The 22,920-nt window shown below is 43.2% G+C and overlaps 1 protein-coding gene across 1 annotated transcript in view; it reads left to right on the forward strand.

The window, feature by feature from the left end:
* LOC141144863 (leukocyte elastase inhibitor-like) overlaps nt 1-22,920 on the forward strand; it is a 48,691-nt gene that overhangs the window by 22,742 nt on the left and 3,029 nt on the right. Inside the window, exons 4-6 of the mRNA XM_073630947.1 lie at nt 2,742-2,859; nt 5,634-5,776; nt 19,916-20,083. Coding sequence (XP_073487048.1) covers nt 2,742-2,859; nt 5,634-5,776; nt 19,916-20,083 — 429 coding nt within the window. The remainder of the gene's footprint in view (nt 1-2,741; nt 2,860-5,633; nt 5,777-19,915; nt 20,084-22,920) is intronic.

Here is a 22,920-nt window from a genome sequence, read left to right on the forward strand (position 1 = left end):
ATTTTTTTTTCGTAATATGTTATTGTTGTATGTATTTTGTATTTTTATGTGTGTTTCACTATGTGTTTGTGATAGAGGAAAAATGTTAATAAAAAGAGATGGAGAAAAAAAGAAGGTAGCAGTTTTGAAGGAGCATGGAGACACAGCTTAACCACTTCAGCCCCGGAAGATTTTACCCCCTTAATGACCAGAGCATTTTTTGCGATTCGGCACTTCATCGCTTTAACTGACAACTGCGTGGTCGTGCAATGTTGTACCCAAACAAAATTGATGTCCTTTTTTTCCCACAAATAGAGCTTTCATTTGGTGGTATTTGATCACCTCTGTGGTTTTCATTTTTTGCGCTATAAACAGAAAAAATACTGACAATTTTTTTTAAAAAAGCAATATTTTTTACTTTTTGCTATAGTAAATATCCCCAAAAATATATTTAAAAAAACTAATTTATTTCTCAGTTTAGGCCGATATGTATTCCACATAAAAATATCGCAATAAGTGTATATGGATTGGTTTGCTCTACAAAATAGGGGATAGATTTATGACATTTTTGTTATTTTTTTATTAGTAGTAATGTCGGTGATCTGCGATTTTTATTGTGGCTGCAACATTGCGGCAGACACATCGGACACTTTTGACACTATTTTGGGACCATTGACATTTATACAGCGATCGGAGCTAAAAATAGCCACTGATTACTGTGTAAATGTCACTGGCAGGGAAGGGGTTAAACACTTGGGGGCGATCAAGGGGTTAAATGTGTTCCCTCACCATGTTCTAACTGTAGAGGATGGGCTACCTAGGACATGACAGAGATCACTGCTCCCGATGACAGGGAGCAGTAGATTCCTTTCATGTCACTAGGCAGAACAGGGAAATGCCTTGTTTACATTTACATTTCCTCATTCTGCCTCTCATTGTCACGATCGCAGGCCACTGGCGGACATCAAGCTTGCAGGACCCACGGGCATGCTCCCCACGACGCGTGGCAGGCACGCGCCAGCTAGCCCGGGATTACGAAGGGATGTACGGGTACGCCCTTATGCACACCTGTGCCATTCTGCCAACATACATCGGCATGTAGCGGTCAGGAAGCAGTTAAAAGATAGTTTCCTACCTTAACTAAAGAAAAATTATATAGTTAGATCATTTCAGAATAGGTGTCACAAGAAATAAACAGTGACAGAGTCTGTTTAAGTAGTGAAGCAAAGAGAGAAAAGACTTTGCCAGAGATTGTACTTCAAATAGGCCAGCTTCCATAATTCTATTCAGGTTCCTTAAGGCCCCTTTCACACTGGGGCGGTGGGGGCGTCGGCGGTACAACAGCGCTATTTTTAGCGCTGCTGTACCGTCGTTCTTGCAGCGGTATTCGGCCGCTAGCGGTGCGGTTTTAACCCCCGCTGGCGTCCGAAAAAGGGTTAAAATCCCTCGTACAGCGCGGCTATAGCCGCGGTATTGCAGCGGTATAGCCGCGCTGTCCCATTGATTTCAATGGGCAGGAGCGGTTTAGGAGCGGTGAATACACCGCTCCTTCACCGCTCCAAAGAAGCGGTTTGCAGGACTTTTTTCACCGTCCTGCCAGCGCACCGCTTCAGTGTGAAAGCCCTCGGGCTTTCACACTGAACAAACAGCGGAGGCTGTTTAGGGGCGGTTTGTAGGCGGTATTTTTAGCGCAATACCGCCTGCAAACCGCCTCAGTGCATGTTGCTTTTGAGCGTTTTTGGAGTTTTTTTTGTCATGCTTGCCACGTTTTTGAGCAGTGTTTTTGTAGCGTTTTTGTGGCGTTTTGCCGCGTTTTGCGTTTTTTTTTTTTTTTTTTTTTTTTACAGTTTAGAAAAAAAAATTAAAAAATTAAAAAAAAACGCTGTAAAAACGCTGCAAAAACGGTGCACATGCGTTTTTGATGCTGGTCCATTGAATTGTTTAAGGCCCCTTTCACACTGGGGCAGTTTGCAAGCGTTATTGCGCTAAAAATACCGCCTGCAAACCGCCCCTAAACAGCCTCCGCTGTTTGTTCAGTGTGAAAGTCCGAGGGCTTTCACACTGAAGCGGTGCGCCGGCAGGACGGTAAAAAAAGTCCTGCGAGCTGCATCTTTGGAGCGGTGAAGGAGCGGTGTGTTCACCGCTCCTAAACCGCTCCTGCCCATTGAAATCAATGGGACAGCGCGGCTATACCGCGGCTACAGCCGCGCTGTACGAGCGGGTTTAACCCTTTTTCAGCCGCAAGCGGGGGTTAAAACTGCACTGCTAGCGGCTGAATACAGCCGCATAAACGACGGTAAAACAGGGCTAAAAATAGCGCTGTTTTACCGCCGACGCCCCCACCGCCCCAGTGTGAAAGGGGCCTTACATGCAAAACGCTGCATTTTGCATGAAAAAAGTCCCTGACCCTTTCCAAAAATGCAGAGGTACAAAAAGGCATTGATGTGAACATGTTCCATAGGAACCCATGTTAAAAAATTCCCATGCATTTCTGCAAAATGCATCACAAAACGCGCTAGTGTGAATGGAGCCTTAAGGGAGTTTTTGGAATTGGAGCTCCTAAATGTTTACCAATGTAATGAAGGTAAATTGTGTTCTCAGTCCAGAGCAGTGTCTTGTCAGAAAATGGAGTCCTCTGTATCAATAAAAGAAAAAAATGTTTTGTGCTTTGCTTTACATCATCTAGTACATTCCATTATAGTCATTGATCATATGACATGCATGAATAGAGTTTAACATAATAAATTACTGTTTCCTACCAGGGATTTTTATCTTCGCTGCAAAGTCTGTATCAGGCAAAACTAGGCACCATTGACTTTTTAACTGCACATGAAGCTGCTAGAAAAGAAATCAATGCTTGGGTTTCAGAACAAACAAAAGGTTAGTATGAGTTTTAAAAAATGCATTGAAAATTGAGTACTGTCCGTAATACTTTTTTTATTGTTTTATATGCACTAACATGTCATTTTTCATGGACGAGCTTTCGGGATGTGTCCCCTTCTTCAAGGTCCAAGCAGTCTTAATTCACAAAAGTTTTAGCAAAAAGTAAAATGTTAAAACAAAATAAAACAAAAAAATCTCTGAGGGAAAGGAAAAAGAAAATCAAACACATACAAATCAATAGTATGGCAATGACAATAAAGCTATCAGCAAGTGAGATAAGACAGAGGGAAACCTATAGACTGGAGGGGGGTGGGGGGTGATAGTCACAGAGGGGGGTCATACTGTAAAACTGTAGTATAGTGTGTAAGGAAACCAATATCTAAATTTAGGCCATTGTTTTTTGTGTCAATAAGAAGTATCATTCTTAGCTCAAATGTTTTCCTTTCCTGGATAGTTCTGAAATTCCCTTTAAGAACTAATACATTGCAGTCTTCTATAGTGTGGTCCGGTTGTGAGAAATGATGTCCCACAGGTGTGCGGAAACTGTCTTCCTTATGTTCCTTGGTGGTATACCTGTGCAAATTGGTACACACATGCGCAGTAAAGTCATTGAAATTGATGCAGTGAAAGCACAATAGCTGTCATGCAACAGAATGCTGGGGCACAATGGCACCAAATTTAAACAACTGGCTTTATAGCTGCAAAATACCATTTAAATTGTCATAAACTGCAGTTCACTGCAGCCAAGGCATTGGAGCACCCAGGGAGAGAGAAGGGGTCACTAAACCCTACCATGACAAATGTCTTTATACTATGAGCAGAATGTTAAAGCGGTAGTAAACCGCTGTCTTTTTTTTTTTTTTTTTTCTTAAACCAGGTCGCATACTAGCGCATTAAGTGAACTGATCTTAGAACGAAGCCCTCCAGTGTGGCGCGTTGTCACTGCTGAAGGTGCATCCATCTTCACCCGGTATTCCTTCTGTGTTTGCAGACTCCGGCTCTGTGAGTGGCCAAAGCCACGATGACGCCACTCCCGCACATGTGCGCGGGAGTAGTTGTTTGAGGCAAAGGACAGGTATGCCGTTCCTTCAAAGTGCATGTATGGGTGATGCCACCGGCTGTATCTAAAGTAAATATCTCCGAAACTGTGCAAAAAAAATTAAATTCTCCCTGCAAGCTGCCTTTATTTTGCTCAGCAACAGCAGGGGAGCCAGTGTGTATGATGAGGCCACAATGTAGTGCACTGGGAACAAGATTAGAGATTTTTTGGATATATTCTGGTGTCACTTTGACTTTGGATAGAAGTAACGGGTGCAGAAAAATTGGTCTTTGGATGTCAGTGGTGCCTTCCCACCATAACCTTATAGAGGTACTGTTGATGAAAGAAAGAATTGGCCTTGCATCCCTAGATTCAGAACTTGGGCTTCCAGGGAAACAACATGCTTACATTTTGCACAGCAGAATTTGCCCTTGATCGGAGGATCAAGGAACCCATACATGGCGCAAGAGGTACACCGAGTCGCATCTCCACACCAGCTGGGCATCATACCTACTAATTTAATGGGGATTTAGGAATTATGCTCTGTCCAATTAACTAACAACTAGCTTCCCGACACTAATATTTAACAATACAATACACAGGTACTCACAGCACACGTGCACTCACAGCACACAAGTACTAACAACACTTGGGCACTCACAGTACCCGTGAATCTCTATTGTAAAAGAACACCCCCACATACTATAAAGTGCCATATGGAATGATTCTGCCCATGGTGTCTCTATTTCTTATCATTCTGCTTGTTGCATCTTTTATTTTTATTTTTTCCCACAATATTTTATTAGTAGAAAAAAGAATGTAGGTTTACAATTTTGTTGAACAGAGTGTTAGTGAAACATGTTGATAGTTACAATCAATGGCAAAATATTTGTGATCAGAACAAACGCGAGTATATAACTATGGCGAAAGTGAAGTCTAAAAGTCGACAGAACAAGTATTAATTAAGACATAGGGGGTTATTTACGATAGGCAAATCCACTTTGCAAACTACAATTGCAAAGTGCACTTGAAATTGCACTGAAATTGCACTGAAAGTGCACTTGGAAGTGCAGTCGCTGTAAATCTGAGGGGTAGATCTGAAATGAGGGGAAGCTCTGCTGATTTTATTATCCAATCATGTGCAAGCTAAATGCTGTTTTTTATTTCCCCTGCATGTCCCCCTCAGATCTACAGCGACTGCACTTCCAAGTGCAATTTCAAGTGCACTTTGCACTTGTAGTTTGCACTTGTAGTGCAAAGTGGATTTGCCTTTCATAAATAACCCCCATAGTGTCTGGTTGTGTTGGATCCGTTAACGTTTATTACTAATTATAAAAACAAGCCTTCTGTATATTGATTGTTTTTTTGTGTGTATCTTGTATAAAATTGGATGTTTAAGAGTTGGTATAATAATTATGGTCATTAGGTGTGGTATTTCGCCAATATAGCCCATGGCCCGATCTGGTCAATTTTTGGTGTTTCGTGAGATAGAGCTCTAATGGTTGCATAAGGTTGGTGAAGATGTAAACCATAAGAGAGAAAGATGTTGCATCTTTATTTTACTGAAAGTTTGTATATTTGCTTCATGGTATTAACGCACAAACCAACAATAGCCAATTATATATCCACTGCTCATGTTATGCATTGGGACTGTTTGCATAATATTGTTCTGATTGTAAAAAACGTATGTATATATATATATATATATATATATATAATTGTATTTGTTTAGGAAAGATTCCAGAAGTGTTGTCTCAAGGAACCGTGGATACAACGACCAAATTAGTGCTAGTGAATGCTTTATATTTCAAGGGTGACTGGGCTGAAAAATTTAATAGTGAACAAACAACTGAAGCTCCATTCAGGCTAAGCAAGGTAATGTCAAGTTACCATATGTGTCATAGATACTGCTACTGTTAGCATTTTAATCATCTCTTTCAAATAATGCCAGGAATTGCAAAGATAACCACTGGTGTGCATTAACCATTGTCAACCATTTGAATTGGTACCTTAAAGCACTAGGCACAATGAGAGCCAGCTGCTCAGTGGCTATTTGGTATAGATTGTTGTTTTAGTCCTTGAGAGTTAATCATTTTCTGAAGTACAATGTTTTTTTACTTTAATGCGGCCTACATGGCTTGCTATGGGGGCACATGCAGACCGTGCCGGCGGGGGACTCCATAAGAGGTAGGGGGTCGTTCTCTGCAATATCATTACACAGTGCAGGCAAGTATAAACCTCTTCTTTTTTTATTTTAATTATTTAAAAAAAAAGATTACAATCACTTTAATGATGTATCAATCATTAATGTATAAGTTTTTTTTTTATTTCCAAGATGAAAAGTGATTCCTTTAGAATTTGTCCTTGGTTTTATTCATAATTTTTTATTTTTTTGTTTCGTTTTTTAACTACAAAAAATGTTTTCTTGATTTCTGACACAATATTTGTTTTATAAGAGGTTGTAAACCTAAAAAAAAAAAAAAAAAAAAAAAAAAAAGAGAGATCCTGTTCCTTTAAAGTGGGTTAAACAGCATAATGCTTACTAATCTGTCCCTTTCAATGCTGTCAAAAAACCTGGTTGATCCTGCCTGTTCCTGTGGCCCCTATATAAACTGACCGCAGTAATTATGTCTGCTGATCCACGATACCATGGTCAGTTTATGTGCCTCCATCACCCCACAGTGTCTCCTCCTCTCTCCCTCCCTCCCTCCCTCCCTGTCAGCTCCTGTGTGTGAGTGATCCCCTTCCTGCCCCTCCCCTCCCGCCCTGCTGCTATTAGTAGCTGGCAGTATGGTCATAGTAGGATTACTGCCAGCCCATTTGTTATACCAAGGTATACTACACAAAATGATGCTGTTAAATACCTTCTTTCAGATTGCATCTGTGCGGTCACGTGACCTCCTGCGACTCTCCTCCCCCGATCTAAGGGCTACGGCGAGAGGGGCTGATAGGACAGCACATTGGTCACATGACCTCCCGGCTGATGTCAGAGGGGAATCTCAGCCCCTCTCGCTGTAGCCATTAGATCGTGGGAGGAGAGCAGTGGGAGGTCACGTGACTGCACAGAGGCGATCTGAAAGAAGGTGTTTAGCGACATAATTTTAAACAAACATTAACACTGTGTAGTATACCTTGGTATAACAGAGGGTCTGACATTAATCCTATGACTTTACAACCACTTTAACACCCCTGTTAGGTTTCAAAGGCTACAACAGGCTGAAATACACTGTATATGCATAAGAAAAACATGCCCACAATAGTGGGAATCTGTAAAACCTCTTTGCTGTTAAAACCACTCACATGTGAAAAGAAATCTTAAAGTGGAACTTCACTCTCTCAATCAACATTGACCATTTTTGAGCTGCTAGCATTAGTAAATATATAGGAGCATATACTATAGTTACTTGTTTTAAACTTTTCTTTACATTTCTACAGTTACTTCCTGGTTTTCAGGCCCAGGCAAATGTCATACATTCTAGGAGGCTTCAGGAAGGGAGGAGGGTTTTTTTTCAGCTAAGCACATCTCCTGCCTGCATGCCTAAGCCAAGGGCATATGGATTCCAGGAAGTAAATGCTGCCTGCCCTTACTCAAGATTAGGGATGAGCTTTGAGTTCGAGTTGAACCCATGTTCGACTCGAACATCGCATGTTCGACCGTTCATCAAATCTCGAACGTTATGGGCCGTTCGCGCCAAATTCGAGTGGCGCGTCACAGCCCATAATTCACTGCGGCATCACAGTGCATTGCTGGCTGATGATTGGCCAAGCATGCACTATGACCCGCATGCTTGGCTAATCACTGTGCCGTCTGTACAGAGAGCCGTAATTGGCCAAAGCCAGGGTGGCTTTGGCCAATTGTGGCTCAGGGGGTTTAGTACACGCCCCACACTATACAAGGCGTGGCGGCCTTGTGTAGTGTGTTGCGGCGACGGCAGAGAGATAGACAGAGAGACAGTGTCATTTGATTTAAGTTGGAGTAGGCAGACGAGTCAGTTAGCTGCACTTACAGTGTATTGTGTATATATATGCATCCTAGGTGTTGTGTGTGTGTGTGTGTGTATATATATATATATACTGTATTCAGTTTAGCTAGATCCGTTCCTGTTATTCTCTTCCTACTGACAGGCAGGCAGGTGTTTTTACAGTATTTACATCTACCTGAAGAAAATTGCTGGTGTTCTTCTGATCCTATTAGCTACAGTATTTACAGTTAGTGTAGTGCGTCCTCTACACAGTGTGCACCTAAAGCTACCTGAAGAAAATTGATGGTGTTCTTCTGATCCTATTAGTACCGCAGGCAGCTGCAGTATTTACAATTAGTGTAGTGCGTCCTCTGCACAGTGCGCACCTAAAGCTACCTGAAGAAAATTGGTGGTGTTCTCCTGATCCTATTAGTACCACAGGCAGCTGCAGTATTTATAGTTAATGTAGTGCGTCCTCTGCATAGTGCGCACCTAAAGCTACCTGAAGAAAATTGGTGGCATTCTTCTGATCCTATTAGTACCGCAGGCACCTGCAGTATTTACAGTTAGTGTGGTGCGTCCTCTGCACAGTGTGCACCTAAAGCTACCTGAAGAAAATTGGTGGTGATCTTCTGATCCTATTAGTACCACAGGCAGGCAGCTGCAGTATTTACAGTTGGTGTACTGCGTCCTCTGCACAGTGTGCACCTAAAGCTACCTAAAGACAATTGCTGGTGTTCTCATACTAATAATACTACAGGCAGGCAGTTGATTCTGCTAGCTGCAGTATCAGTATATATATAAATCCCAGCTTTGTGCAGCTACATCTCACTGCAGGTCATTAGTATGTCTGGAAGGCCAACAAGGAGAGGCAGACAGTCACAAGCCAATAAAAGAGGGCAAGCAGGCTCTGTGTCTAGAGGAAACAGTGCTGGTCGTGGAGAAGGTGCATCCTCATCAGCACGTGGCCGTGGGACACGCTTGTCCTTTTTTTCGGCAGCTGGCTGTGTTGAGCTGCAACATGCGGAAGACTTGGTAGAGTGGATGACCAAGCCATCATCATCCTCCTCATCCTCTCTCACCCAGACTCAGGGTACTTTGTCTGGCAAAGCAGCTGCCAACGCGGCCTCTTTCCTCGGCTCAATGGCATCAGTCACTCCTTCCCTAGCCCCGCCATGTCCTCCTGAGGAGTCCCCCGAACTGTTTGACCACAGTGTTTGACAGTGTTGGGTACATGCTCTAGGAGGATGCCTAGTGTTTTGAAGGCTCCGATGATGGTACCCAGCTAGAGGAAGGCAGTAATGTGAGCCCAGAGAGAGGGGGTGCCCAAGAAGGACAGCAGTCATGTTCCCCCAGCTGCAGCATACTGCTAGCTTTGTTCCAGTGATGAGGAGGGAGGGGATGATGAGGTCACTGACTCCACATGGGTGCCTGATAGGAGAGAGGAGGAGGCACATCTCCAACAAGGCAGGATGCCCTCCAGGGGCCAGCTTAAGGGCAGCACACTGACTGCATCACACCGCAGAGCTCCGCATGTGCAATGCGCTGCTGTCTCTGCGCATTCTTCCAAAAGTTCTTTGGTGTGGGCCTTTTTTGAGACGAGTGCATGAGATCCCACTGCTGCTTTTTGCAACATATGTCTCAAGCGTATCTCGCGTGGCCAAAACATCACCCAATTGGGCACCACATGCTTGACTAGACATATGTCAACCTGCCATGCAGTTCATTGGCAAGTGTACTTAAAAGTCCCACACCAAAGAACAAAGAGGACCTCTCCTTGCTCCTCATCAGCTGGGATATCCAACCCCACTATACCTTCATTCCTCTCTGAAACCTGCACTGAGAGGAATGAAGGTGTAGAATTAGGTGTGTCACAGCCAAGTACTTGCGGGCAATCTGCTATCGGTACACCGACGTCAGATTGTACCAGGCAAATTTCCCTGCCCCAGCTGCTGCACCGCCGAAAGAAGTTCGCTCCCAGCCATCCACGTGCCCAGCAGTTGAATGCTAGCTTGGCTAAATTGCTAGCACTTCAACTGCTGCCTTTTCAGTTGGTAGACTCTGCCCCCTTCCGTGAGTTTGTGGAATGTGCGGTTCCTCAGTGGCAGGTTCCCAAATGCCACTTTTTCTCACAGAAGGCGATTCTGGCTCTCTACCGGCATGTGGAAGGCAATGTCTTGGCCTCGCTGGACAGGGCGTTCAGCGGTAAGGTGCATATTACCACTGACTCATGGTCCAGCAGGCATGGACAGGGACGTTGCCTATCTTTCACCGTGCACTGGGTGACTCTTCTGGCAGCTGGGAAGGATGCAGGACAGGGTGCAGTAGTGTTGGAGGTTGTTCCGCCACCACGTCTCCAAAATTCTACTAGTGGTGATTCTGCCACACCTCTCTCCTCCACCCACTACTCTTCTTCTTCCTCCATGGCCTCTTCCTGTGCTGATTTGTCCTCAGAACCAGCAGTGCTCCGTAGGCATTCAAGGGGCTATGCAAGCACGCAGGCAAAAAGATGCCATGCGGTGCTTGGGCTGGTGTGCTTGGGGGACAGGAGCCACACTGGGGCAGAGATTCTGTCAGCTCTGTAGGGGCAGGTTCAGAGGTGGTTGACGCCAGACCAGCTTAAGCCAGGTATGGTGGTTTGGGACAATGGCACCAACCTCCTCTCCGCCCTCCGACAGGGACAACTGACTCATGTGCCCTGTTTGGCTCACGTCCTTAACTCGGTGGTGCAGCGGTTCTTGGGCAGGTACCCGGGCTTACAGGATGTCTCTGTGTGCATTTCCACAGGTCATATAATGCCAGTGATCAGCTGGCTGACCTCCAAAAGGAATTTAACCTGCCCAAGAACCGCCTAATCTGTGACATGCCCACCAGGTGGAACTCAACCTGGGCCATGCTGCAGTGGCTGCACATGCAGCAGAGGGCCATCAATGAGTACCTATGCGACTATGGCATCAGGACAGGGTCAGGGGACCTTGGTTTTTTCCCCACACCAGTGGGATATAATCAGGGATGCATGCACTGTCCTGTCACGATTTGAGGAGGCCACGAGGATGGTGAGCAGTGACAGTGCATGCATCAGTGACACTGTCCTTCTTGTCCACCTGTTGGAGCACACTGTGTGAAATAATGGACAGGGCACTTGAGGCAGAACAGAGGGAGGAAGAGGGAGGACTTCCTTACCTCTCAAGGCCCCCTTTATCCAGACAGTGTTCCTGCGTGCCCGCCGATCACACAGGAAGAGGACGAGGAGGAGGGAGGAGGAGGATTGTGTCAGCATAGATATGGAGCCTGGCACTCAGCATCAGCAGCAGTCTTCAAGGGATCATTTACAGTCTGAAGAAACCCATGGACTTGTACGTGGCTGGGAGGAGGTGGCTGCTGATCATGTCGTCCTTTGTGACCCAGAGGACTCTGGACCGAATGCCTCAGCAAACCTACGCTGCATGGCCTTCCTGATCCTGCAAAGCCTGCGGAAGGATACTTGTATTCGTGGTATCAAAGGGAGGGATGATTACTGGCTGGCAACCCTCCTTGATCCACGTTACAAGGGTAAGGTTACAGACCTTATCTTGCCGTCGCAGAGGGAGCAGAGGATGAAACATCTTCAGGAGGCCTTGCAGAAAGGTTTGTGCAACGCGTTTCCAGAGTTTACAATTTCCTGGTCCTCCTGGACAACGTGTTGGTGAGGCTTCGGTCAGTCACAGAAGGAGCGGTGGAGAAGGTGGCCGTCTGACCGATGCGTTCAGCACATGGTGCAGGATTACCTAAGGGTAAAGTCAGACTTGGACACTTTTCCCACCGAAAATCCTCTGGGTTACTGGGTCTTATGGATTGATCAGTGGCCAGAGCTTGCACAGTTTGCAATTGAGCTACTGGCCCGTCCTGCATCCAGCGTTCTTTCGGAACGCACATTCAGTACTGCTGGAGGCTTTGTAACCGATCACAGGGTGTGCCTGTCCACCGAATCGGTCAATTGGCTGACCTTCATAAAAATGAATCAGTCTTGGATCACCAGCTACCAAGCACCTGATGCTGATGTAAGCGATTGATTTTTAATGTGAGATCTCTTCAAGACTGCCTATGCTGATGCTGAATGACTATCCTGTTATGCTGAGTCACAATCTCCTTCGTCCTCAATTTTCATGCTGATAGCTTGTAAGAACATTTTTGGTTCTGGGCACCGCCACCAGTGGCCAAGGCCCAATTTTTCTGGCCCTGTTTAACAGGGGCGTATAATTACAATTTTTGATGCAATACTTTGCAGCATTGCTCATTCCTGCGCTCCAACTATAGCATCTGTGAGGGGTTGCAGTGTTGTGGCAATTTTTCTGCCCCTGTTTAACAGGGGCATGTAAATACAATTTTTGATGCAATAGTTTGCAGCAGGGCTCATTCCTGCACTCCAACTAGAGTATCTGTGAGGGGTTGCAGTGTTGTGGAACCAGCACCAGTGCCCAAGGCCCAATTTTTCAGCCCCTGTTTAACAGGGGCGTATAATTACAATTTTTGATGCAATACTTTGCAGCAGGGCTCATTCCTGCGCTCCAACTATAGCATCTGTGAGGGGTTGCAGTGTTGTGGCACCAGTGCCTAAGGCCCAATTTTTCTGCCCCTGTTCAACAGGGACATGTAATTACAAATTTTGATCCAATATTTCACAGCAGGGCCCATTCCTGCGCCCAGCAAGTGTAACTGTGAGGGCTTACAGTGTTGTGGCAAAAACCACCACCACCAAAGGCCCAATTTTTCTGCCCCTGTTCAACAGGTGCATGTAATTACAATTCTTGATCTACTATTTCACAGCAGGGCCCGTTCCAGCACCCACCAAGAGTAACTGTGAGGACTTACAGTATTGTGGCACCAGCACCACCACCACCAAAAGACCAATTTTTCCACTACTGTTCAACAATGGCATGTAATTACAATTTTTGATCTAATATTTCTCAGCACGGTCCGTTCCTGCACCCACCAAGAGTAACTGTGAGGGCTTACAGTGTTGTGGCAACCTAAGGCCCCAATTTCTGCAGAGTATATAGGGCAGGCCCCTACTTTCCAACATCCAACTTACAAACGACTCCTACTTGCAAACGGAAGGAGACAACAGGAAGTGAGATGAAATCTACCCCTAGGAAGGGAAATTCTCTCCTGTAAATGTTAATATGGGAAAAACGTGTCTCCTCTTCACTGATGCTTTATCACCCATCCTTGTTTCACTAAAAAAAAAAAAAAATTTTCAAATACATTTGTCATTGGGACAGAAAGTGAGGTGAAATCTTCTGAAGAGGTGCACAGACAGCAAAACAAATGTTACAGGGGTGATAACCCTTCCCTATGTTTTCCAAAAAGCTTAAAAATAGATTTTTTGGCTGGAGCTACACTTTAAAAATGTAGCAGTTCAAAATTACAAGCAAATTCTACTTAAAGCGGAGTTCCACACAAAAATGGAACTTCAGCTTTTCGGAACCCTCCCCCCCTCCGGTGTCACATTTGGCACCTTTCAGGGGGGAGGGGGGTGCAGATACCTGTCTAAGACAGGTATTTGCAACCACTTCCGGCATAGACTCCCATGGGAGTCTACTCCACTTCCTGTCCCCACCGCGCTGTCTCCTGGGAACACACAGCTCCCAGGGGAGAGCGGGGACCACTTGGGACGCGCAGCGCGACTCGCGCATGTGCAGTAGGGAACCGGGAAGTGAAGCCGCAACGCTTCACTTCCTGATTCCCTCACCTAGGATGGCGGCGGCAGCTGCCGAGAACCGAGCGGGTTCTCGGCGTCCCCTGCCGACATCGCTGGATCCTGGAACAGGTAAGTGGCCATGTATTAAAAGTCAGCAGCTGCAGTATTTGTAGCTGCTGGCTTTTAATATTTTTTTTTTTTTTGGCGGTGTGGGTGGACCCCCGCTTTAACAACAAACCTACAGTCCCTGTCTTGTTTGCACCGCCTGTATACTGCTGTTCAGAGTATATGGGGCCTGGGGGCCCCACGCCTTACATTTTTTTAAATTTCGGTGCGGGGTTCCCCTTAATATTCATACAAGACCCAAAGGGCCTGGTAATGTAATGGGGGGTGGGGGGTACCCATGCCGTTTGTCTCACTGATTTTCATCCATATTGCCGGGACCCGACATTCCATTAAAGCCGCAAGCAGTTTTAAATGACTTCTATTCCTTAAAAAATGTAATTTTGTGCAGGGACTGTTCTAAGCACGGGAAACACGCGCCACTTTACAGGCATACTTTAGACACCCCCCAGGTACGATATTTAAAGGAATATTTCACTTTTTTTTTTCACTTTAAGCATCATTGAAATCACTGCTCCCGAAAAAATGGCCGTTTTTAAAACTTTTTTTTGCATTGATACATGTCCCCTGGGGCAGGACCCGGGTCCCCAAATCCTTTTTAGGACAATAACTTGCATATTAGCCTTTAAAATTAGCACTTTTGATTTCAAACGTTCGAGTCCCATAGACTTTAATAGGGTTCTAAAGTTTGCACGAACTTTCGGTCCGTTCGCAGGTTCTGGTGCGAACCGAACCGGGGGTTGTTCGGGTCATCCCTACTCAAGATGACCACAGACAGAATTGCTAGGGTTTTTTTTTTTTACAAAGTAATTTCTCATCAATATAAAGCTTCTAGACATGGATGGAAGGGTGAGTTTTCTCTGAATATTAAAAATGCATTAAATAGCATTTTTTGTTGGTGGTGCTCAGATGCAGCGTAGCTCTGCTTTAAGCCCTTCTCAACATTCCAAGCCAATAACGGTTCAGGTCGGCAAAGCCGACTTAAGTGATGATGCAGAACAGCTGTTGGCTTGAACTTTTGAGAAGCGCTTAAGATTTCTTTTCACAGTTTTAACAATAAATAGGTTGTATGGATTCAAACTATTGTGAGCATGTTTATTTCTCTTATCCATATATGGTGGTTATAACTGTGAGCCAGGGTTTCAACATCTGATGTGCCAAGGAGGAGTTGTGCTGGATGACTAATGCAAACAGGCTTATCATAACCACTCTAATCGGAGTGGTGGTGTTGGGGTAAGCCGTTTCCATTGGGGCTTACTTCATATTCAGAGCGAGGACTGCTTGGAATGATCTTTTGCTGGATTGTTATTTTCACAGAAGTGGTGGACATTTTTTTGTCACAATTTGGACTTTGCTATGTATGTTCACTTTCTTCTTTTTTTAAGCTATATTGTCATGTGTGTTTTTAGTCACTACAATAGGTTGCACCTTATGCACAGTTGATATTGCAATTTAAGCTTGAAAATTTCCACATTTTGTCATGTTACAACCAAAAACGTAAATGTATTTTCTTGGGATTTTTTGTGATAGACCAACACAAAGTGGCACATAATTGTGTAGTGGAAGGAAAATGACAAATGGTTTTCAATTTTTTTTACAAATAAATATGTGAAAAGTGTGGCATGCATTTGTATTCAGAGCCCCTGTATGTAGAATCACGTTTTGCTGCAGTTACAGCTGCAAGTCTTTTTGGGGAGGTCTCTACCAGCTTTGCACATCTAGAGAGTGAGAGTTTTTGCCCATTCTTCTTTGCAAAATAGCTCAAGCTTTGTAAGATTGGATGGAGAGCGTCTGTGAAAAGCAATTTTCAAGTCTTGCCACAGATTCTCAATTAGATTCAGGTCTGGACTTTGACTGGGCCATTCTAACACATAATTATGCTTTGATCTAAACCATTCCATTGTAGCCCTGGCTGTATGTTTACGGTTGTTGTCCTCTACACCGTGGCAATAATAATGTATAAAATATATAATGAAAAATATATAAAATTACATGTGCTTAATAGCCAAATAATAAAGTGACAATGTGCATTCATATAGTGATAAAACATTTTTTTTGAGCAAATAAGATGGTTCTACACCTTCATTTGAGTCCAGCTGTGTTTGATTATACTGATTGGACTTGAGTAGGAAAACCACACACCTGTCTATATAAGACCTTACAGCTCACAGTGCATGTCAGAGCAAATGAGAATCATGAGGTCAAAGGAACTGCCTGAAGAGCTCAGAGACAGAATTGTGGCAAGTCACAGATCTGGTCAAGGTTACAAAAAAATTTCTGCTGCACTTAAGGTTCCTAAGAGCACAGTGGCCTCCATAATCCTTAAATGGAAGACGTTTGGGATGACCAGAACCCTTCCTAGAGCTGGCCATCCGGCCAAACTGAGCTATCGGGGGAGAAGAGCCTTGGTGAGAGAGGTAAAGAAGAACCCAAAGATCACTGTGGCTGAGCTCCAGAGATGCAGTCGGGAGATGGGAGAAAGTTGTAGAAAGTCAACCATCACTGCAGCCCTCCACCAATCGGGGCTTTATGACAGAGTGGCCCGACGGGAACCTCTCCTCAGTGCAAGACACATGAAAGTCCGCATGGAGTTTGCTAAAAAAACACCTGAAGGATTCTCTGGTCTGATGAGACCAAGATAGAACTTTTTGGCCTTAATTCTAAGCGGTATGTGTGGAGAAAACCAGGCACCGCTCATCACCTGTCCAATACAGTCCCAACAGTGAAGCATGGTGGTGGTAGCATCATGCTGTTGGGGTGTTTTTCAGCTGCAGGGACAGGACGACTGGTTGCAATTGAGGGAAAGATGAATGCGGCCAAGTACAGGGATATCCTGGACGAAAACCTGCTACAGAGTGCTCAGGACCTCAGACTGGGCCGAAGGTTTACCTTGCAACAAGACAATGACCCTAAGCACACAGCTAAAATAATGAAGGAGCGGCTTCACAACAACTCCGTGACTGTTCTTGAATGGCCCAGCCAGAGCCCTGACTTACACCCAATTGAGCATCTCTGGAGAGACCTAAAAATGGCTGTCCACCAACGTTTACCATCCAACCTGACAGAACTGGAGAGGATCTGCAAGGAGGAATGGCAGAGGATCCCCAAATCCAGGTGTGAAAAACTTGTTGCATCTTTCCCAAAAGGACTCGTGGCTTTATTAGATCAAAAGGGTGCTTCTACTAAATACTGAGCAAAGGGTCTGAATACTTAGGACCATGTGATATTTCAGTTTTTATTTTTTAATAAATCTGCAAAAATGTCAACAATTCTGTGTTTTTCTTTCAATATGGGGTGCTGTGTGTACATTCATGAGGAAAAAAAATGAACTTAAATGATTTTAGCAAATGGCTGCAATATAACAAAGAGTGAAAAATGTAAGGGGGTCTGAATGCTTTCCATCCCCACTGTATGTCAATAATTCTAAAATCTAATAATTACTTAAAAAACACTTTAGGTCAAATTCTTTATTCAACCCCCCAGGGGCGAGAGAACCTAACTGGTGTATCCACCATGATTCTCACTTACTGATGTCCCTCACATAATTTAATCCTCTCCAGTGGCATTTGGGTGCCTCAATGCCCCAAAATTGCATACCATTTGTGCTTTTGTTATGTACATCCCTAAAATGCACAGATAAAAAGTGCTTATCAAACCCCTACCCGATATTCCTCACATGTTCCTCTAAACGTTCTTCAATGCCCTTATAGTTGTTCCCACATAGGTCAAATTGCATGGACATTCAACTGCGTAAACTACACCCACAGTGTCACACGAAATGAAGTCCCTAATGGTGTACACTCGATTATTTTGTGGGTTAGCAATTTCTTTTACTTTCCTGGTATTCATCGGTACCCTAGTGCAACTGTAACAGTGTCCACAACTGTGGAAACCCTTAATGTCCCAAAACATTTTGGGTTTAGGGGGAGGTGGTTCCACCACATTATGCACCAGTCTATCACTTAAGTTGGGTGCTCTTTTATATACAATATTGGGTGTTTCTGACAGGTCCCCTTTGAGATGAACATCTTGTTTCAGGACATTCCAATATTTAGAGATAATTTTCTCTACTTCCTTACTCTGCAGATTAAAATCCAGGACAATACATGTGCCCATGTTTTTGTTGGAGCTAATATTTCTGGTACTATCCTTAAGAAGATCTCCTCTATTCATACTTTTGATTTTATGTCTCTCTTTTTCTAGGAAGTCATCTCGATATCCCTTTTGTTTGAACATGTTGGTCAGCTGTTGTGATTGTAGCTCAAAGTCTGCTTCTTGTGTACAATTTTTCTTTATTCTCATATATTGGCCATGTGGGATTTTATCCAACCAAGGTCTAAAATGGCAGCTCATGGTGGGGATATAAGAGTCATGGTCGATCGCCTTGAAATATGTTCTTGTCTCTATACCTTGTGGAGTATTACAAATTTCCAGATCTAAAAAGTGTATCATATCTTTATTGTTGTTCCATGTCAGGTTGATATTCTGATCATTATCATTCATTGTCTGTAATATCTCTTCCAAAGAAACCACGTTGCCCTTCCAAATAATTAACAGGTCATCAATAAAACGTCTGTATAGTATAATGCCAGGATCCCTATTGTACAGGATACCCTCGACCTCCCATTTAGCCATATACAGATTAGCAACACTTCTTTTTGCCACTCTTCCGTAAAGGCCAGATTTGTGGAGTATACGACTAATAGTTGTCCTGTGGACAGATTCTCCCACCTGAGGTTTGGATCTCTGCAGCTCCTCCAGAGTTACCATGGGCCTCTGCTGCTTGGCTGCTTCTCCGATCAATGCTATCCTTGCCCGGCCATGTCTTGTTAGGTTTGAAGTTGTTCCATACTCTTTCCATTTTCAGATCATGGATTGAACAGTGCTCTGTGAGATGTGGAAAGCTTGGGATATTTTTTTTATAACCTAACTTTGCTTTAAACTTCTCCCCAACTTTATCCTTGACCTGTCTGGTGTTACTTGGCCTTCATGATGCTGTTTGTTTCACTAAGGTTCTCTAAAAAACCTCTGGGGTTTCACAGAACACACTGAGATGAAATTGCACACAATACAAATGCATGCCACACTTTTCACATATTTATTTGTAAAAAAAATTGAAAAACATTTATCATTTTCCTTCCACTTCACAATTATGTGCCGCTTTCTGTTGGTCTATCACATAAAATCCCAATAAAATACATTTATGTTTTTGATTGTAACATGACAAAATGTGTAAAATTTCAAGGGGTGTGAATACTTTTTCAAGGCACTGTACATGCTTTGCACTAAACGCATGACACATTGGATTTATTTATTTTTATATATTTTTTTAGTTATATTTGCACATGTGCACTGTTTGATATTATCATTGGTTGCACTTTATGCACAAATATTTAGTGTATATGTATGTAAATGTGTAGTATGGAACCCATGAATCACTTATGACATATAGGATTTATTTCATATAATTTGTAATTAATTTATAATTTGTTTTATTTTTATGTTGTTTATCAAAACTAATGGCACAAGGCTCTGTCTCCTGTTAGTTTTCTTGTTGTGAGCGCAGTCCTTTTTTACTTCTTTTTTTTTTTTAATACACTGCTAAACAATCCTTGGATTAATTGGAAGCCACAAATATGCATATCTGAAAATGTTATATTTTATTTTTTCATGAAATAACTTTTATTGTAACTAGAATCAAATCCCTTCTTATATACCAGCACACGCATACATATGCAGTATACTGTATATCTATATATCCTTATTTAAATAGAAAACATCTTCCATATTTGCTTCATCACAGCATGTACTGTATGTCACAAACATATCCAAAATAATAGCTCAATATAGGTCTTTTCCATTTCACATATCTACTTGCATAGTATCAATAGATGCATTTGTCCGAGTCACTCTAGATGTGTTGATTTCCGTTTTGACTTTCGCTCCCTTCATCAAGTAAACTTGCAGGACCCCACTCACCAGTTTACATGGGATGACATCAATACAGGTCCACTTAAGGCCTATAAGACTTAGTTATACCGGGGAAGATGGCAAGTAGTGGCTGTACAAATGCGTCGTATCAGTGTTTTAGAGGGGGGTGGAGGATAAAGTGAGTAATGAATTTTGATGTTTTAGATAACATTATTTTTTCCATATACTTCTGGTTTTAAAATACTTATTTGCGTTCAAAATTAGTTCCTAGTGTTTTAATGAATAACATTTATTATATATTTTATTTCTTTCCCCTAGAATGAGCAGAAGACAGTAAAAATGATGTATCAGAAGAAAAAGTTTCCCTTCAACTATGTCCCAGAAATTAACTGTCGTATCGTAGAGCTTCCATATGTGGATGATGAACTCAGTATGATTATTATATTGCCTGACAGCATTGATGATGATACCACTGGGTTACAAAAGGTAAATATACTCATAAGTAACTATGTCAATTGTTTTGGTAGATAGTTGGCCAGTAAATGGTGGAAAAAGAATGCAAAGTATAATTCTACAAAACCAAAGACTTAAAAAATGATCCAGTGGGTTAAAAACTTCAGATCATTTCCTTTTAGTTCTGTGCATGGGTTTGGTTTAATTATATTCTTCCACCAGTCCATAGAAAGCTTCACAAAATGTAAATTTAGGATAAAAGAGCAAAGCGCCCAACAAGCATTAACATAAGGAATAGGCCATCCACATTACTAGATAATCGTTTTTTATTCTGCTACAGTCTAAAAGAAACCTGTCAGGAAAAAAAAGATGAGAACAAAGAAGTATAGGAACTATCAATTCTGACTTTCTTTAGCAAACTCAAAGGTTGTTATCCTTCCTTTACTACTTGTTGAGCCACTCACCCAGAACAAGTATGTGTATATTAGGTGTTGAGTCAATGAATATGCATATACTCATTCTGTGTCAATGACTCAATAGTGAAGGAAGAATAAATACAACAGCACTGAACAAAGCTTCAAGAAGGGAACAACTTTCTGTACACTATCTTAAGACAGGAGGATAGAAAAAGGCAGAAATACTTATTCCTTGCTTTGTAGGGTTTCCTTCTTGCTGACCCGCAAAGCCACTCCTTTTTGACGCTCAACTGGTCACTACCACTCCAACATCTTTGGGTACTATGCAGAACAATCAGTCCTGCATTGTATATGAGGGTATCAAGGGCTTATCCACTTAACATGAGCATCAGAAAGAGAAGTGGCTGCCAGAAGAGTGAAAAATATGTTAGGTATTGTTCTTATTTCAATCCCTCTAGAGCAGTGGTTCTCAGCTCCGGTCCTCAGGACCCACTAACAGGCCAGAATTTAGGTAATACCTTGGGGAGATGCAGACTAGAATACTGCAATCACTGAGCAGCAAATGATATCACCTGTCATGTATTTCAGTTATCTTGCAAACCTGGCCTGTTAGTGGGCCCTGAGGACAGGAGTTGAGAACCACTGCTCTAGAGAAACAAGCCATAAATCCTTGCAAAGTGTGTGTGGGGAAGGGGGGGAGGGGGGCGTGGTGTTTTACTTTAATGTGCATGTTGAGAGATTCCTGGGGTTAAGTTCTGATCCGCATGCCTCTGCATGCAGCTACCCCTCAGCCCCCCCAAATATATACCTGAGCCCGATCTCGATCCAGTGATGCTCATGAGAGCTGAGGCTCCCTCAGCTTTCTTGCACCTCATTGGATCAGATACAGCCATTGGCTCCTGCTGCTGTCAATCAGAGCCAGTGACAAGAGAGTGGGGCTGAGCCATGGTCTGTGTGTCTTTTGGAGCAGGGCTCGGGAGCAAGCATGCATGAGTGCCCCCATAGCAAGCAGTTTGCTAAGGGGCTGTCGGCGGGAAGGATGAGCCAGGAGCGCTGGCGGGGGGTCGGGGCTGCTCTGTACACAACCATTGCACAGAGCAGTTAAGGTTGACATATTTATTATTTTAATCTAAAAAAAACCCACTAAGCTTTACAATCACTTTAAAAAGCAGTCCATGATCTTTGGTCAAGTAATATTCCCTAGGCTTGAAAGTTTCAGAAGGCTGGAAGGAAAGCAGAAGGAACGATTTCCCAGAGAATTCCAAGGCATTCACACTATTACTTGGCATCATGATTTATATGATTGTCATCTCTGGACCAGAATCTCAGTCCATTAAATAAACGAAGACTCCTGATGATGCTTGGCAAAGATGGTGCTGTCCTTCTTGAGAGAGGGGAAGATGAAGGCATTGTAAGCAGGAGTACTGTGATCTGAGAGACAATAAATACCTATAAGTATTGTGCTTACACATTAAGCATGCACTTACAGTAAAATAAAAATAAAAAGAATGTATCTGTATCAGGTCTGCTTTAAGCAGGCAAAATGGGACACATACCAGAAGATTTCCATGGATTCATTTTTGGATGGCTTGCAGTAATAAGAGAGTAATGGGGCGTACACACGGTTGGACTTTTCGGCTACAAAAGTCTGACGGACGCCGACGGACAATCCGATCGTGTGTGGGCTTCCCCGGACTTTCAGCGGACTTTTCCAGTTGCAAATCTGACAGACTTTAGATTTGGAACTTGCTTCAAATCTTTACGTCGTAACTCCGCCGGACCCAGAAATCCGCTCGTCTGTATGCTAGTTCGACGGACAAAAACCCACGCTAGGGCAGCTACTGGCTATCAACGTCCGGTGTACGTCATCACGTACGAATCCATCTGACTTTTGTGTGATCATATGTAGGCAAGTCCGTTCGTTAGAAAGTCCGCCGCAAGTCCACCAAAAGTCCGTCGAAAGTTTGTCGGACGGGCTGTCGGACTTTTGTAGCTGAAAAGTCCGACCGTGTGTACGCCCCATAATACTAATAGTAGTGTTACACCATCAAAACAAAAGATTTATGATTGGATATATAAAGATAGTAACTGATTCTGTAGTAAAAATTCATCTGCAACTAGGCGAATATGACCATGGTTAGGTGCTGTGTTTTTTGTTCACAAATTTCACAATGTATTCTGTTTAGATAAGTAATGCTTATGTCCCCATTGCAAAAATGTCTCAACACAGCTTGTCCCTGTGACCTTTTGTCTTCAAAACAGAAGAGGAAGGTCATTTTCCCCACTAGGGCACAGATAGCACTATAGCACTGAAGAACATGGCAGAAATTTGTACTTATCTTGGATTTGTATTCCAGCACAGTGCTTAAGTGGTTAGCACTTCTGCCCAGCAGCACTAGGGTGGTTGGTTGGAATTCCAACCACGACACTATCTGCCTTGAGTTTGCATATTCT

Source organism: Aquarana catesbeiana, linkage group LG05, assembly GCF_042186555.1.
Source record: "Aquarana catesbeiana isolate 2022-GZ linkage group LG05, ASM4218655v1, whole genome shotgun sequence".
Classification (NCBI taxonomy): domain Eukaryota; kingdom Metazoa; phylum Chordata; class Amphibia; order Anura; family Ranidae; genus Aquarana; species Aquarana catesbeiana.